The sequence below is a fragment of the Polychytrium aggregatum genome (genome assembly GCF_025602895.1).
Source record: "Polychytrium aggregatum strain JEL109 chromosome Unknown BJ171scaffold_8, whole genome shotgun sequence".
Taxonomy (NCBI): domain Eukaryota; kingdom Fungi; phylum Chytridiomycota; class Chytridiomycetes; order Polychytriales; genus Polychytrium; species Polychytrium aggregatum.
The window spans coordinates 447219-462192 of NW_026516210.1; the positions used below are offsets into that span (position 1 = coordinate 447219).

At 59.0% G+C, this 14974-nt stretch overlaps 5 protein-coding genes and 1 non-coding gene across 6 annotated transcripts; 2 read left to right on the plus strand and 4 right to left on the minus strand.

The window, feature by feature from the left end:
* Positions 1 to 39: 39 nt before the first annotated feature.
* On the minus strand, positions 40 to 2294 carry BJ171DRAFT_294091 (uncharacterized protein). Its single transcript, XM_053106963.1, has 2 exons — positions 2030 to 2294; positions 40 to 1721 (listed from the first exon to the last, which is right to left on the minus strand). The coding sequence occupies exons 1-2, from the start codon at positions 2100 to 2102 to the stop codon at positions 121 to 123; spliced, it is 1674 nt and encodes a 557-aa protein (XP_052969336.1). The 5' UTR covers positions 2103 to 2294; the 3' UTR covers positions 40 to 120.
* A 485-nt stretch (positions 2295 to 2779) lies between these two features.
* Positions 2780 to 4770, minus strand: BJ171DRAFT_494040 (uncharacterized protein). Its single transcript, XM_053109981.1, has 4 exons — positions 4601 to 4770; positions 3753 to 3806; positions 3387 to 3607; positions 2780 to 3201 (listed from the first exon to the last, which is right to left on the minus strand). The coding sequence occupies exons 1-4, from the start codon at positions 4601 to 4603 to the stop codon at positions 3018 to 3020; spliced, it is 462 nt and encodes a 153-aa protein (XP_052969337.1). The 5' UTR covers positions 4604 to 4770; the 3' UTR covers positions 2780 to 3017.
* A 459-nt stretch (positions 4771 to 5229) lies between these two features.
* On the minus strand, positions 5230 to 7773 carry BJ171DRAFT_494044 (scamp family-domain-containing protein). The gene is made up of 7 exons (XM_053109982.1): positions 7013 to 7773; positions 6816 to 6831; positions 6550 to 6583; positions 6291 to 6340; positions 6267 to 6268; positions 5868 to 6155; positions 5230 to 5646 (listed from the first exon to the last, which is right to left on the minus strand). Exons 1-7 carry the CDS (start codon positions 7562 to 7564, stop codon positions 5593 to 5595), a joined length of 996 nt encoding a protein of 331 aa, XP_052969338.1. The 5' UTR covers positions 7565 to 7773; the 3' UTR covers positions 5230 to 5592.
* Positions 7774 to 8391: 618 nt separating this feature from the next.
* Positions 8392 to 8464, minus strand: BJ171DRAFT_t75. Its single transcript has one exon. It is a non-coding gene; the product is annotated as a tRNA-Lys (tRNA).
* Positions 8465 to 9959: 1495 nt separating this feature from the next.
* On the plus strand, positions 9960 to 11772 carry BJ171DRAFT_566074 (uncharacterized protein; the record flags this gene model as incomplete). Its single annotated transcript, XM_053113383.1, has 1 exon — positions 9960 to 11772. The coding sequence occupies one exon, from the start codon at positions 9960 to 9962 to the stop codon at positions 11487 to 11489; it is 1530 nt and encodes a 509-aa protein (XP_052969339.1). The 3' UTR covers positions 11490 to 11772.
* Positions 11773 to 12586: 814 nt separating this feature from the next.
* Positions 12587 to 14598, plus strand: BJ171DRAFT_472667 (uncharacterized protein; the record flags this gene model as incomplete). Its single annotated transcript, XM_053108668.1, has 9 exons — positions 12587 to 12796; positions 12983 to 13032; positions 13203 to 13279; positions 13445 to 13513; positions 13608 to 13689; positions 13731 to 14023; positions 14156 to 14194; positions 14290 to 14304; positions 14474 to 14598. The coding sequence occupies 9 exons, from the start codon at positions 12587 to 12589 to the stop codon at positions 14596 to 14598; spliced, it is 960 nt and encodes a 319-aa protein (XP_052969340.1).
* Positions 14599 to 14974: the final 376 nt, after the last annotated feature.

Below are 14974 nucleotides of genomic sequence, written 5' to 3' on the forward strand. Positions count from 1 at the left end.
GTCTCGTGCTTCAAGACTCTATACATCGGACATCGGTACACCGAGGCGACCGCCGTTCGGTCAGCAACAGAGGGCCGGCGACACGCACGGCAACATGACGGTCCGGCCGTTTCGATCCGGTCACTTCAGCTCCGGGTATCGCTCCAGGATATCCGGGGGGATCACCCAATCTTTTGGGTTCCAGGGATCACCGTAGCAGTACGCCCGCTCTTTCATATCCTCACAAAACGTCTGGATGTCGATGCGGTGGCCGGAACGGAGGATCTTGTCGGCGAGTGCATAGCACGGCATAGTGTTGGCGCATTCCACAACATCGGTCAAGCTCGATCGGGGCTGCGATGGCGACCCACAGCAGGAGCCACTGCTGGGAGGACATTGCGTCCCCGAGGCCGGAGGATATCGGCTCGTGGATGGGTGGTCTGAGGACGAGTGGCTTGAGCGAGTTGCGCGGAACTCCAAGTTGCTTGGCCTCGAGTTTGCCGGATACTGATCGTGCGGAGGAGGTGGGGCGGGTGGCCGTACAAATGTTCCCGAGGCATGGGCATCGGACTGTCTGGGTGTGAACAGTGAGCGAGAGGGCGCCTCCGAGAAACCACCGAGGGGCGATTCCGACGATTGAAGTGGTAGCGGCAGCATGATTGGCGAGCCGCCTTGGTGGGGAAATCTATGCGACAGAGTGTTGCGCGCCGATGGAGCTGCATGCGGCTGGCGAGCCGAGAGCGTATATCCAGTGGGCGTTGGAGGGCAGCATGCTGTCGAAGCCGGAGAAAGCGACATCCGGCTGTCCGGAGATGTGTACGGATAGGCCGAGGCGAGATCTCGAGGCATGGGGGTGCCCGACCGACAACAGCCCGATGCATTTTGTCTGGCTCGACTGGACTCGTAGCCATGGCTCGGGTGCTGGAACGAAGTGGTTGAGCAGCCCGAAGGTGACGAGGATGCCGAGGGATGGAATGCCGACAGGTCTGGTGACGGATGGATGTCGCATGGCGAGCCACTTGACCGGCCGATGGTCGCAATCTGCAGCAGGCACGAGGCGGCCCGGGACGACGCTGGGTCCGATGGGTCATCGAGCGTCCGTCTCCGCAAGAACGGCGGTGGTCGTGGGTGGACTGGATCGGCTTTGAAGGATCCGATTCCGGGGAATGAACGCTTCGCCGGCGCATGAGGCTGCGAGCGGCGCTCGTCGGGCTCGGAGGACCAGCTGCGGCCATCGTATTCGGCCATATGGGGCTCCCCTCTTGAGTCGACAGGTAGGCCGCCACGAGATAGCTTTGGCGAACGAGGAGGCAGGATGGTGCCGGAATATGAGTCTCGGGGACTTGACGACCCACTCGGCGGCAGGGCTCGGTTGGGCGATATCGGAGCGGCAGCAGTGAGAGTCAACTCTGGTGCCTGCACCAGTGTCGCTGAGGATGTCGGCAATGCTGCCGAGGTGGATGCCGAAGCCTCGGTGACCGATGCCGAGTTGGTCGCTGTTCCAGACAAACGAAGCGCAAAGTCTTTGTGGTCACTGAGAAGTCCCGCAGCCGCATTGGCGAGGCTCGTCCTCTGTTCAGACCAAGCGGGTGTCCGGCTGTCTCGAGCTTCCAGTGCAGGCTCCTCATCAAGGTGGTGAGCCACGTCCTGTATGAACTCGATGAGCTTGGCGAGCTGCTCTTCGTAGAGCACAATGTCTCGTCGGAGTCGGATATTATCGTGCTTTTCTTCGGTGCGCCGTGCTGGATTATCGAAGACGGCAGTGGTACCGGCAAGTGGCAGAATATGGCAAAAGGAAAGAATGGCGTCGATATGTGAGCTGGGTGTGAGCTGGGTGTGAGCTGGGCGTGGATGCTGGGAACGAAATGGGATGAGGACCGCAGGCAATGTTCAAATCGACAGGGACTGGGTTCAAATGGAGCCGGATCCAGTGGAAGACCGGCAAAAGACGAAGGCGGTGGATCCTGAAGGGTTTGCAGACGAAGCCATTGGGGCGACATCAAACGGGTGAAAACCAAGCGAGCGAATCGTGAGCAAGCGCCAGGCTCACCTCGAAGCAGCCGCTGGGCCTCTCGGTTCCGCTCACGTCGATAGGCTGCGTAATCCTGGCTCTTGGACTTCATTGAATCGTTCCTTTTTGAAGGAGCAGATGATGGATGGATGTCAGAGGTTTGGGGCAAGCAAGTGTACTGGGTTCGATTGGAGACGGCTGGTTTGATGAGAACGGGAGCTCTGGACACGAGCCGGGTGCTATCGGAGCCAACGGAGCCAACGAAGCCAACGAAGCCTCGCTGAGTGTCGCTGAGTCATCAGAGCGAATCCGCTGATGCCCACCTTCCCGGAGTTATCGCAGAGCGGGGCTGGTGTGGCGATTGCTGATCGATCGGCAAAGATTGGGCGAGTGATAGGATGCCACTGGACTGGCTCGGTCAGAGGGACGATCGATGGGTCGACGGCAGGTGGTCCAGGCGATGGGGCGACGGACGGATCGGTTGTCGACGAGGCGGATCGAGCGGGCGGATGGATGGATGGATGGAGGGAACGACGGAACGAGAGAGAAAATCGCCTGGTGGCGACGCAATGCCGCACAAGGCCGCCAACAAAAGCGCTCGACGATGGACATGCTGGCTGGGAGATGCTCCATCACAGCGGCCATCTGCGCCAGCCGTCATAGGATATACATCAGACTGACGGCATCTGCATCAGCCGCTCGCCATGCCCAACGGCGAATCGGCCAACGCCGCTGTGCAGAAGACAGAGGCATGCGATCTCGGACTACGATCTGGCGGACTGCATGCAATTCCAGGAGAGAGCGAAATCAGGACACTCGCTCCTTCGAGAAGTGTGGGTCCGGTATTTCATTTTTTTTCTTTTCTGAGCTTACGGTAAAAAAAAACAAAAAGAACGAGGTCACCACAACAAAAGGACAAACAAGACAATATGCATAAGGATTCACAGGAAAAGAAAAGAAGGGCGGTCAGCGGCACCGCAGCACTCCAGCGGAAGCCAGCGATGCTATGCCTCTAAAGCACACGCATCTATTCTTCCTTGCGGGGGTTGACAATGGCACCCTTGGCGACCTTCTCCAGAACCTCCTCAAGGAACAGCTCCTCGGGGAGAGTGGCCTGGATCTCGGCGTGGATGCCGTCCAGTCGCTGGCGGAGCGAGGCCTTGGACGAGGCGTAGAGCATGCGGGAGCGGATCTTGGAGTTGTCGGGGGCCCTGCATCGCCATGATCAGCCAGGATTGCGAGATGAAGAGGGGGCAATGGGCGCCCTGCTGTTAGCACGGATCTCGACTCGAGCAAATCAAGACACGCCAAGGCAGGACAGAGTGGATCCATGGGGGTGAATCGCCTCCACTCTGCCTACGATGCCGACGCAGTCTCGTCCAGACGGAATACGGACCACATGAAGAACAGAAGCTTGTTGCGGACACCGTCAGCGGGGGTCTCGTATTCGATATCGTAGACACCGAAGCGGCCCTCGTCAACGGGGAACTGCTGGATGAAGGTGTTGTAGGTCTCGACGGGGCAGGCGTTGGGGATGTGCTCCTGGGCCTTCTCGATGATGATCGACTTGCCGTCGTTGGAAATCTTGTAGATGATGTAGACAAACTTGCGGCGAAGCTATGGCGCAGGAAGACCCCAGGAGGCTCGAGGTTAGGCATACGCGACGACGTCATGGTGCCATGGCACTGCCGAGCATCAGGAAGGTCGCCCCCGTCCTCGACGGGGACATGGTGATCCGGATTGGATCGGAGGACGGCGTTACCTTCATCTCATCGTAGCTGGCGATGGCTTCGCTGCTGACACCGACACCGGAGGACTGCACAGGAACGGATCCGATTCAGCAGATGCGATTGTGATGAAACGTGAGGCAGTGTGACGAGGGGGGAGGAGGCAAATGAGACCGGGGTTAGTATCCGGAATTGCAGACAGCGGACAGCGGCCTCTGGAGGCGTCAAGATGAGTCACAGCAAGAGGGTGGACGAGACGCTGCCGGGTTTGCAGGCCCAGGTCCGGAGCGATCGGTTCTGCACGATCGAGGCGCCCCAGGCGGAATCGGGAGAAGCCAAGCCAGAGGCGATCGCTTGGTAGCGAAGTATCGGATATCGCCGCCGCCAACAACAACAACGACAACGACGACATGTCCCAACACGTAATCGCTGCGACCGCACGATTCCCAGCAACGCTGCGGCTCGGACATCGATGGCTCCAAATCGATGGTCGTGCGGCATTACTGGGCGAGGGTCGGCTGCGCCAAACTAGAGAGGGCTGCCCCTGCCCTGTACCGGGAAACACCAGAGAGAGAGAGAGGGAGACGTTCCAGCCAGACATTGGACCGGCGCAACGCATCTTCCCTCCCATGATGGCCCCAGATAGCGCAGAGGCATCGGTATGGCACACCAAACCGGCCGGAAACGCACAGCCGCGGCCCGCAAAAAGCGAGAAGACGAGCAACGGAAGCGGCAGGCCGGGACTCGCAATGCAAGGCAAGGCAAGGCAAAGATGCGAGACGAGATCGAGCGCCCGAACGAGACCCAGACTGGACGCAGACCCCGCAGCGCCAGTCCCGCAGCGGCCTGCACAGCAGATCGCCAGAGGCAATCGACGACATACCATTTTGGAAGTGGATCGACAGGGGGGAAAGACGGGCTGGGATGGGAGGAGATGGGTTTGTGGGCCAAGACCAGGACCAGCAGCGCTTTATACGACCTATGCGTGTGTGTGTGTGGCAGAGCACGGCCACAACCTCTCTCGCCGGCGTCTCGGCGGGATCTCGGCGGGATCTCGGCGGGATCTCCCTGGCGTCTCGTCCTCGGACGGCCCAGCAGCCGCACCCTGCCAGGCCCGGACATGTCTGGCGTGGCTGTCTGCGTCTCGTCTGCATTCGCAGACCAGCTGTCCACGGCCTGCCGTGCGTCTGCTCGTCGCCGGAACATGCGCTCTGCATATGCCCGTCGGTCGGCAGGAGCCAACCTCGCCTCGTCCTGGATCCTCGCGGGCTCGCCTGCGACACATCCACCCTCAGGCTCGGCCACAGCAAGGCTGCGGGGCTGGTCGGCGCCCGCGCCTTATTGGTCCGGCGGTGGCCCGAAAAGGAAGCTGACGGCGTTTCATTCCAGCAGAATGAATTTCATCAGCGCTCTCCACCCCCCACACCACATCGACAACGCCGAGGCGCCTGTGGGAAAGACCCGGGGCGGAGGCACTGCAGGAGCCGGGAACTGCGTCTGACACCGAACCGGAGATCGCCGAGCAGATCGCCGAGCAGATCGCCGAGCAGATCGCCGAGCAGATCGCCGAGCAGATCGCCGAGCAGAGGGTGAGAGAATGACGCCCAAGCGCCTGCACTGCATCATGGCTGTGGTCGCGGAGCCGCATCGTGTTCGGTCCAGATTTGCAGTGGCCATACAACCCGCAACATGAAAGCAGAGAATCAATAGATTCCCATAGATTAAGCGACCACGCAAAAACCACAGCCACTGTCCAGGAATGTCGGGGGTGTCTTGAAGAGGGAGGGGGGCATCTTGCAACGACATGTTCGTTCCACGGACAGAGTGTCGAGGCACTGTCGGAACGGCCGCTGGATTGGGGACTGAGCCTTAGCCTTAGACCGAGAACTGGCCGTCGTCGCTGCGGATGTAGGTCGAACGGGCAGCCTCCTGCAGTACAGAGGGGACGCATGATTCATGAAACGGATGAGCGGGCTGCAAGCGAGCAGGTCGTCACGATGACTCCTCATGCCCGCATCCCCATACCATTACTCTTGCAGCGCAGCGCATTCCCACGCCGACAGGCCTCACATCACGGCGCACCGCCTCAGAGCATCATTGCCCGACATGATCCACCGCATCCATATATCGGCCACACGGCGAACACTCACCTGGACGACGCCGCTGCGAACACCCATGCTGACGGCCTCGTTACGAGCACCTTCGAGCGTGTGGCCAGCAGCGCGGTTAAAGTCGTGGACCTGCTTCCAGAGGTACAGAGAGGCGAGGCCACCGCAGATCCAGCCAGACAGGGAGATGATGCAAAAGACTCCGGCGACGATCTTGCCGTCCGAAAGCGCCGCAAGCATGTTGATAAAGCCGGCCGATCCAGCACCAGGGATGCCAACGCCCATGTAGAAGCAGAAGGCAATGTGTGCGCCGTTGAAGAGCAAGAAAATATCTGAGTTGCGGTGCAGAAGGAGTGAAACGATCAGCGATTGTTGGCACAGGTCGAGCAACGCCCCAGCGACAGTGAAATAGCATCGGGAGGATCGGGCTGGGCGCGCGGCGTCGGCCGAATCCGCCAGACTTACAAAAGTAGAGCGAGTTGTCTGTTTTGAAGGCGCTGTAGATGGGACGGTACCTGCACGATCGACAAGGCAGCAAAGAACGCATCAATGAAACTGGACGCATCGGTGAAACCGGACGCAACAATCCAGGTGGGCGCGATGGTTGCTGTTTGGACCTTCTCCAACACGACCGTGGCGAATACTGCACTGGGTGGCTATTCAGACAGGAGCGGCTATTCTGGTCCAGTGATTGCGCTTCTGCAGCCTGTGGCAAAATACGAACCAAAGGTAGAACGAGGCGGCGCTGATAAAGAACACTGTGCAGGACGAAGCAGATGGACATGTCAGGGCACATCCACGGAACAACCGAGAATCCGTTGTCACGACGCAGCCGGCAAGGGTTCCTTGATAAGGTGGCGCAAATGGAGAGCCGTTCCCATTGATGTGATTCTCTCCTCAGATGATCCAGTCGGTTCAGAAACGGTCTGCTCCCAACATCGATCTCGATCGATCGCTTCGGCTGCATCATCGACGGAACCGATCACTTACTGTACACGATGCTGACCTGGAGAAGAGGAGCGGGTTGGAGAGAGTGAGAGCAGTCCCATAGGTGAGTTGGCGAGCATTGTTCGAATCCAAACCGCTGCTCGGCTTCAACTCCGATTCTGTCGCGGCATCACGCTACAGGCCAGCTGCGGCAATGGGCAGACGAAACACGGGCGATGGCGAGAATCGGCGATGCTTACTCCAAAGTCCGTGGCAACAGCGGGCAGATTGCTGGGGTGCGAGAGCAGCAGCGTCAGGCACGAGAACATGTTGAAGATCAGGAAGGCCACGGTCGCCAGCCAGAAGCGATAGATGTTCCACATCAGCGGGCGGGACTTTTCGGGAACCTCGACGTCAATGTCGTGGTAGATGTACGGATAAAAGGGCGGCCAGTTGGGTGGGTGCAATCCACTCCGTTCCAGCGCCTCGGTCTTTTGGCGGAGGGTTGCTTCCCGGGCGGCCAGCTCGCGCTCACGCCTCAGCAAGTCCTGTTCTTTGGCTGAGAGGGCGGCGTCGGTCTTGGACGGGATCGATGTCGGGAGCTGAGTCGAGGCCGAGGTGGAGCTCGACGGCAGCTGGGAAGTCATTGGGATCGAGAAATCGGCGGCCGGATGCGAATGCAGGTCGTCGCTGGCGCGAGGGGCGCCAAGGGCCGCATAGGTCGATGTGCTCAGCGAGCTCTGGATGGACGGATCGGCGAAGGGGTTGGCGAGATCCTCCTCGATGCTGAAGGGGTTCTGTCCAGCGGCCATGGTGGGTTGCTTGTGGGCTGTTGGCTACGGTTCTGGAGGGCAAAGGAGAAGTGCAAGGATGGGATGGGAAGGGAAGCGAAAGCAAGCTCAGTCAGAAGGCAGCACGGGACTGGTGCTCGGTGTCGGGTCTGAAGGAAGAACGAAATAAAATGAGGTCTTGGGGACGGTCGAAGGGGAAGGGAGGGAGGGAGGGCTCTGAAACGGGCGGGTGGAGAGATCGGGTGATGGGAAGAGAGGCAAGCGGGGAGGGGCAGGAGCGTCGGGGGGTGAGGGAAAGGAACGAATCCGGCGGCGGCTGCAACACAAGGCAAGGCGTTGGAGATGGTGCGAGACGAGAGGCAGCGGCGAGACATGGCGGGAACGGAAGGCACGCACCGAGGAGTTGACGGATGCAAAGAAGGCGCTGCCGAGGAGGGCGATGAATGGCCGCGACGAATAATCAGCGGTCGATGGCAGGACAGACAAAGATGGATCGATGGCAGGATGGACAAAGATGGATCGCAGGAGAATCAACCGGCCGATGGCGATGCGACCGACCAGGGCGGCGAAGCGACACAATGGCGGTGGAGGGCACTGCCACAGGATGCGGCGCTGCAGCCCTCCGAGCGCCGGCCTGCCACCTGCAGGGCGCTGATTGGCCAGCGAACAGGGGCACAAGGCCGCCCAGCCCTTGGCGATGCGGATTGCTCTGGTTAGGGGCGGCTGCGATTTGCTGACGGGTGGTTCAGGGAGATCGAGGGAGCATCCAGCGCCGAGATCGACACCGACGATGACGATGCCGAGAGAGCAGCAAAACGGTATCTGCTGGAAAGCAGCGCAAAAGATATCGCCCAACGTGGGGGTCGAACCCACAACCTTGAGATTAAGAGTCTCACGCTCTACCGATTGAGCTAGCCGGGCTGGTTGCCAGAGGTCAACGGCGCACTGCTTTTGTCGCGGGTGCAGCGCTTCTCCTCCCCGCCATGCGACCCGGCCTCGGCGACGCCGTGCTGTCGAAGCCGATCCGGACACTGTTGGGAGCGAGCCTTTGGCAAGGACGAGCACGGACCAATGGTCACGGCATCGCTGAGCCGCCGATGCCAGCACGAGCGACTCGCCAAAGCAAGAGTGCAGTCAAAGCAGAGAGACTGTGCTGCCAGGGGGGAGGCTGACTCGCTCGGAGCAGCGATGGGAGGATGCAGTCGAGTCGCTGCGCTGGGACGCTGATGTCTTGGATCCGGCTGGGACGGCCAGACGGACGGCCAGACGGACAACCAGACGGACAACCAGATGGACAACCAGATGGACAACCAGATGGGGGCAGAGTTGGCTCGCATCGCCAGGGGCAAGCAAGCGCCAGGACCATGTGGATTGCTGCCGATCACGTGCGGCGTGTGGCGTGGGAACATGGGCCAGCATCGAGATTCGCTCTCTCGAGTGCTTTCTGGAGCTGGGCTGCAGCCGATACTCGGCTGGGACGGAGGAACAGCTGCATGATCACCAGTTGCAGCCACGGCTCGCAGTGCATCAGCATCGCTCCTTCGGTTGAGATCCAAGTCACATGCATTCTGGGCATTCTGTCCCAGGCAGCCATTGTGTCGATCCAGCAGCAGGACATGCCCTCGCCTTCACCCCGATCCGCCCTTGCAGATGCACTCTGTAGACTCCCGGGCATCCTCCGTCGAATTCGCTGCATCGATGCTGCTCCACGTGCCGCTGCCATGCTGCTGCCCGTGCTGGCCTGGGGTTTTGGCGCGAAAGCCAGGGTCGCCCCGGCGGAGCGAGCCCGCCATCGTCGGCCCATCGACCAGCACCCTCTGTCCTGCCCAAAGCGCTTCCTGCCCGGCACGAAGCCCTCGGCCGTTCGCAGCATCGATCTCGCCAACCGGCCGCTCTTTTCCGTCGACCCGGACCAGTATACGCCTGGCTTTGCAGCTCGTTCCCGCCCCGACTCGAGCAACCATCTCTCTCGCCTCGATCCACTTGCCCCCCGCAATTTTGCTTGTGTGGAGCGTCTGTCGACTCCCCGACCCCTGCTGCCTGGTCTTGCGCCGTTGCTGCTCTGACACCCCGACACCATCGGTGTGGGCATATAGCATTGTCGTCGATCCGCTCTCTGTGGTAGCGCCGCAGCCGATCCCTGGCACCACCCAACCTCAGCGAGTCCATCCGTCGTCCTGTTTGTTTCACACATCCACCATCCTCCCAAGCGGTCGCACATCCGTCCCACTTTCCGGACAACCTTCAACCACCGACCGCCAGGAAGCTCTCAGGCTCGTCGACTCTCCCGGCGCACAGCCGTCAAGCTCCGCATCTCGTTCCTGACACAAGCAAATCTCGCTTCACCTTAAACAAGTGCGGCTCGATCATCTATTGATTCCCACGCTTCCCCAGCATCGTCTCGAGCAGTTCTGTCATGGAGATGCACACCCGCCGCTGCGACCCTCCCAAGACACCGCCCAGGATCCTGCATCCTCTACCCATAGAACATACGCAAAGTCTACTCGCGACTCCGTCTTCGCACAGATATGCTGCCTTCAGCAATAGTCCCGCCCATGCTCGCAAGAGGCCGCGGTCGCCGTCGGCGGTGCCTGATCGAGATGTGAGCAGCAGCAGCAACAGCAACAGCAGTGGCGGTCTGTCGCTCGATGATGCTCGCTCTTGCCCAAACTTGTGGAAGACCCCGCAGAAGCCCCGACCCAACTTCAAACAGCTTTCCACGCCATTCCGGCAGCATCGCTCTCCAAAGTTCGCCGATACCGCCGAGGAGCTCGAGTTCTGGAGCACCCCGCAGACAAAGAGGCTGGCCGTCATGGACTCTCCGTCGTCTGCATCTCCCTTCCCGCTACATGTGCACCACAACTATCATCAACAACACTCAGCCAATAATCACCATCACTCCACCAACAATCAACACCATCACGACCACGACCCCGAGCAGCACTCGCTCGCTACTCTGCTGCCGCACGACAGCGCCCAGGCCAGCAGCCTCCGCCCGGTTCCAGCGACACCGATCCGCTCGTTCTTCCAGAGCAGTTCATTCCAGTCCCTAGATTTGACTTCGCCAATCAAGCCCCCCTCCCTCTTTGCCTCGCCTCGAACCATGGCATCGGCGCCAAAGACCCCCAGTACGGCTCGGTCCCTGGCGTCCATCCACTCCCGTCTCTCGGCATCGAAGAGGCGACTGCCTGAGGCCGAGAACCCCCGCAAGCATGCCTCCGAAGAGGCCGTCCAAGTGCCCAACTTGACTCACTGCAGCAGCATGAGCACCACAAGCTCGACAGATGCACTTTCGCCAGCCAGCCGTGCCGAGGCTTCACTTTCGCCCTTTGATAATGATCCCGACACCAGCCAAGTTCTTTCGGCACCAGCAACGACATACAGCTTCCTCCACAATCTGCCCAAGCCCGACCAGCTGCCCTTTGTTCTCGCCCAGCAAACGACTCCGACCAAGGGCCAAGCGATTGTCCGAGAGCCCAGCGGCACGGTGCCTTACTCGCCATTCCATCGATCTGCCTCGCGGACGCCAACAAGTGCCTGCGTCAGTCCGAGCCCGCTCACTCGCTTTTTCACTCACCAGTCGGGCTCGCACAGTATGCTCCCGCCGCCGTCGCCCTCAAAGAGGCAGAGCCTTCGACAATGTCGAAACCCAAAGCTCGAGGCCCTCTCGAGCGCGACATCGAGGGATCTGTTCAAGAGCCAGAACTCACCACTCATACCACCGCGGACCCGTCCAGAGCCGGGCCACGATGCCGGCGCAGGCTCGGCAGCTGGTGAAATATCACGACATCGGATACAGAACAAGACTCATGACTGGGCTTCTCTCGATGCGGAACTTATGTCAAAGATCGGGGCCTACCTTGATGATCCGTCAGCGCGGAGATGTCAGAGTGTATGCCGCCGCTGGGCAGAGGGCTTTAGAGCACAGCCGCCTTCACCCATTTGAATACGCTGCGGTCTCGTAGTTTCTGCTGCTGACGCTACTCCGATATTGATGTCTGCTTCTAATCGCCTCTAATGTTGTCCTTTGTAAGCTTGTCTATAGTTTCCTCCCCCTCCCCTTTTCCTGATATTTTCTTTGCACCTGGCTTTGAGCCGGGTGGCCAAAGCCCCGAGTGTCGTTGCTGGCTGCGCCAACAGCCGATCGCCTTCATGGGATCCATCGTATCGATATCCCGGCAGTAATAATCTGAATTGTGATGACTAAACGTGAGCTGAGGGACACCTGGCTCTTGATTTATCGACGATTTCTCTCTCTCTCTGGATCTTGAATATACTCCCGCTAATTGATGAGTCTACCATCCGCCTGTGCATAACTGTACCGTCGAATCGGCCAGAGACGGCAGATAATCACGGCAAACTTATTTGAAACGAGGCACCTTCACACACAGATCGGTTGATGTTGATCGATCTGGCTGGACGGCTTTGATCGGTACCCAAACCAGCGATATTGCCCTTGCCCTGCGTCTTCCTCCCTCACAGGGAAATGACTTGGCCCACTTGACCGGGTGTGCGATATGATCCGACTATGTCGTGTTGGTCCGAATGAGACGATGTGTCTCGATGTTACTTCAACATGATGCACCACTCTATGGGAGCTTGTGATCCGCCCGCCGCTCGAGCTGCTTCGGTTTTGAATAGAGTATTTGCGATACGAGTCGCTCATCGGATAAACACAGACTCGGCTTGCGTCTCTCAATACACGGTTGGAAGGTATCGCTGGAGATGACCACCAGAGCCGTTCGCAGAGACGACGTCATCATACTGCCAGGCGAGCCGTGACATCAGGTTGGTCCTGTCTCTCCAATCACGGTACCGCGCCCGCTCAACGAATGCCCTTCCCATACATCAGTGTTCATTCTCGATCCATCAATTCGGGGCTCTCTTGGACGTTGCTCCAATATCTCCGTTTTCCGTGGGGGCAACCGGTCCCCTGCATATATCGCCGCCATCCTGCCTTCCCGTTTCTGCTCGGCTCCACAGCCGAACTTTGCTCCTGGCTCCAGCAGCCCTCCACCATTGAAACGAGCGACCAGGCCGGCCATGGGGTCCAGCCTACTCCGTCGCTATCTGGCTACGTGTGCGGCCTTGTGGATGCTCCATGGGATATCGGAGCATTCCCGCTGCTCGGCCCAAAGCTTCAGCGCTCTTTATGAGTCCGACTGGACCAACCTCAACGCGTCGTATGCTTCGTTCTGCAACATGAGCCTTAACAACTCCTTTGGATGGGATGGGGTCGCGCCCAGACTCCAAGTAAGGATAGGAGGATGGTCCTCCAGGTTGCTTGGATCTCACGCACTTGGACCTGGGGCCTGTTCGATTTGCCATGCGGACATCGTATGCAGCGTGAGGCACATCTCGGTTTCGTTGGATGCAGAGGCGGAGAGAGATCCTGATGGTGCATCTCTAACAGCGGATCTTTGAATCGCGGCCCCATAGGAGCCCCAGCGGACAATCATTCTCGAGAGCGGTGCATGGGACAGCGCGCGGTGAGTCCTCATGCTGCTGGACGATCGGTCTTTGAACCGAGTGCTCCTCTTCGCGAAATCGGTCATGAGACAGAATATTCCGTGCGCTGGCGCCACCAATGCCCCCTGCTAACACAGCCCCACCGATTCGCTGATGCCTCTTTCAATGCTGCGCCCGCCCAATATGACAGACTGTCGACCCATATCGTCGAGATCCTCATCAGAGAAGTACTGGGGTACAAAGTTATGGTCAAGGAGTATGTTGGCGGTCGGTAACATCGCTGGCAGACAATCCTCGCTCTGGGTTTGCTGAGCCGGTGCCAGTCACCACGTTGTCTTGTCTTCAAACGCCTCTCTGCCATAGGTGTGCCGGACTCCCATCCGACCGAGTGTTTAATGCTGTTTGTGCCCTCCACAATTACATCCTTCGCAGGAGTTACCACCGGCAATCGCGTCAAGTATCAGATCGTGGACGCCGCTGTCGAACTGTGGACCTCCGACGGTCAGTTGATCCTGTGTTTTTGGTTCCAGGATGCAGCGGCGGGGCTGGCGACCATGCAACGGGAAACTGAGGCTACTTGGTCGGATGGTTGCAGCGAGCTACTACAACCAAATGGTGTTGTACGAGCACTCGATTCTCGATGCCGGCAAGAGTGGATATACGGGTCAGATCGGATGGTGTGTCCCAAACTGGTGAGTGATTCTCTGGGGGTGGGCAGTATCAGCCCTTCGATATCCAAGATGCAAGCCGACATGGGAGAAGGGGCCGGCGTTCCGAGTGTGCCAAAGATCGATACGGGTCTAACGACCGCGATTGTGCATCTTCTCCTGGCGGCGATCCTCAGGGTTGTTCAGGCGTATTCAAACTATTACATGGACTTTTGGAGGTCGCTGCGGATCCCGGCGGCGCTGTCGATCTATCCGCGCTCGGGAATGGGGGTGCACATGACGATCAACAATCCGCCCCAGCCGACCTGCACTGGCATCACGGGTGGCTGTCAAAACGGAACTTGTGAGTGCCCCGCTTCATGTCGTCGGATATCGCCTGGTCTCGCGCATAATTGTGCGCCAGTGCAGTTGCAAAGTACACAGCCCGTTGCTGTTCGATCTGATCTGTCGTGTCTGGGTTTTGCGTGCCCCACAGATGTTCCTTCCCAGTGCATCAACAACACCCACTGTGTCGGTAAGCGTCGGTCAGCACCGTGCAATCCATGAAATGCACCAATTTGGTCAGTGCTGAAACGACCAGAGGCTAATCCTGCTCTGCCTCCGATCCAGAGTTTCTGTCCTATGGTAGGCACGCCGATACAGGCGGTGATATGCGGCATTTTGTGCCGAGCGGGCTCGATCCTCGATCCAGAGAGAGAGACAATCCATCCGCAAGATTGGTCTCTCCTATGGCTGCATTCGCTTATTGTTTTCGCTGAATATGTGAATTGCCCGGCGTGAATCTCAGGGCCAGGATACACGCCCTTTTACAGCGAGCGCCTCATTGACGGACTGAAACTGAACATCACGGTCAACTACATGGTTCGTGACAATTCAAGCCTGGAATCCCTGGCTATTGGCTGCATGTGTTCGGGATGATGTTTGGTGCGGTAGCAGTGCAGATATTGACAACACTCTGTTGACAACCGAACTACACATCGGCGAACCACACATCGATGAACCACACATCGGCGAACCACATATCGTTGCTCTGCCTCAATGAACACTATGACCAACACCCAGGATCCCGCGAGAGCCGACGCATACATCATCAGTCAAATAGCCGCTCGGAATCCAATTCTGTTTTACTGCTGGAGTCCCACGGTCTTGGGCGCCACGTACGTTGTATCGCTGCCGAGATGGCAAAGGCGCTTCTGAGCCATGATGAGTTTTTTGGCCATGCTCTGACTGCTTTTGTGGCTTGCCATAGACAAAACATCACCCGCATACCTTTCCCAGAAGATAATTCGGACTG

What these genes read in the sequence shown, in the direction of transcription:
- BJ171DRAFT_294091 (XM_053106963.1), bottom strand. Translation starts at nt 2,102, where the DNA reads ATGAAGTCCAAGAGCCAGGATTACGCAGCCTATCGACGTGAGCGGAAC. An exon ending in GGCCCAGCGGCTGCTTCGAG is followed by an intron (nt 1,722 to 2,029) that starts GTGAGCCTGGCG and finishes TCGATAATCCAG; the next exon opens with CACGGCGCACCGAAGAAAAG.
- BJ171DRAFT_494040 (XM_053109981.1), bottom strand. An exon ending in CCAGCTACGATGAGATGAAG is followed by an intron (nt 3,608 to 3,752) that starts GTAACGCCGTCC and finishes CCTGCGCCATAG; the next exon opens with CTTCGCCGCAAGTTTGTCTA. An exon ending in AAGCTTCTGTTCTTCATGTG is followed by an intron (nt 3,202 to 3,386) that starts GTCCGTATTCCG and finishes ATGGCGATGCAG; the next exon opens with GGCCCCCGACAACTCCAAGA.
- BJ171DRAFT_494044 (XM_053109982.1), bottom strand. Translation starts at nt 7,564, where the DNA reads ATGGCCGCTGGACAGAACCCCTTCAGCATCGAGGAGGATCTCGCCAAC. An exon ending in GCCGCCTCGTTCTACCTTTG is followed by an intron (nt 6,341 to 6,549) that starts GTTCGTATTTTG and finishes TCGATCGTGCAG; the next exon opens with GTACCGTCCCATCTACAGCG. An exon ending in TTCGCAGCGGCGTCGTCCAG is followed by an intron (nt 5,647 to 5,867) that starts GTGAGTGTTCGC and finishes TCTGTACTGCAG; the next exon opens with GAGGCTGCCCGTTCGACCTA.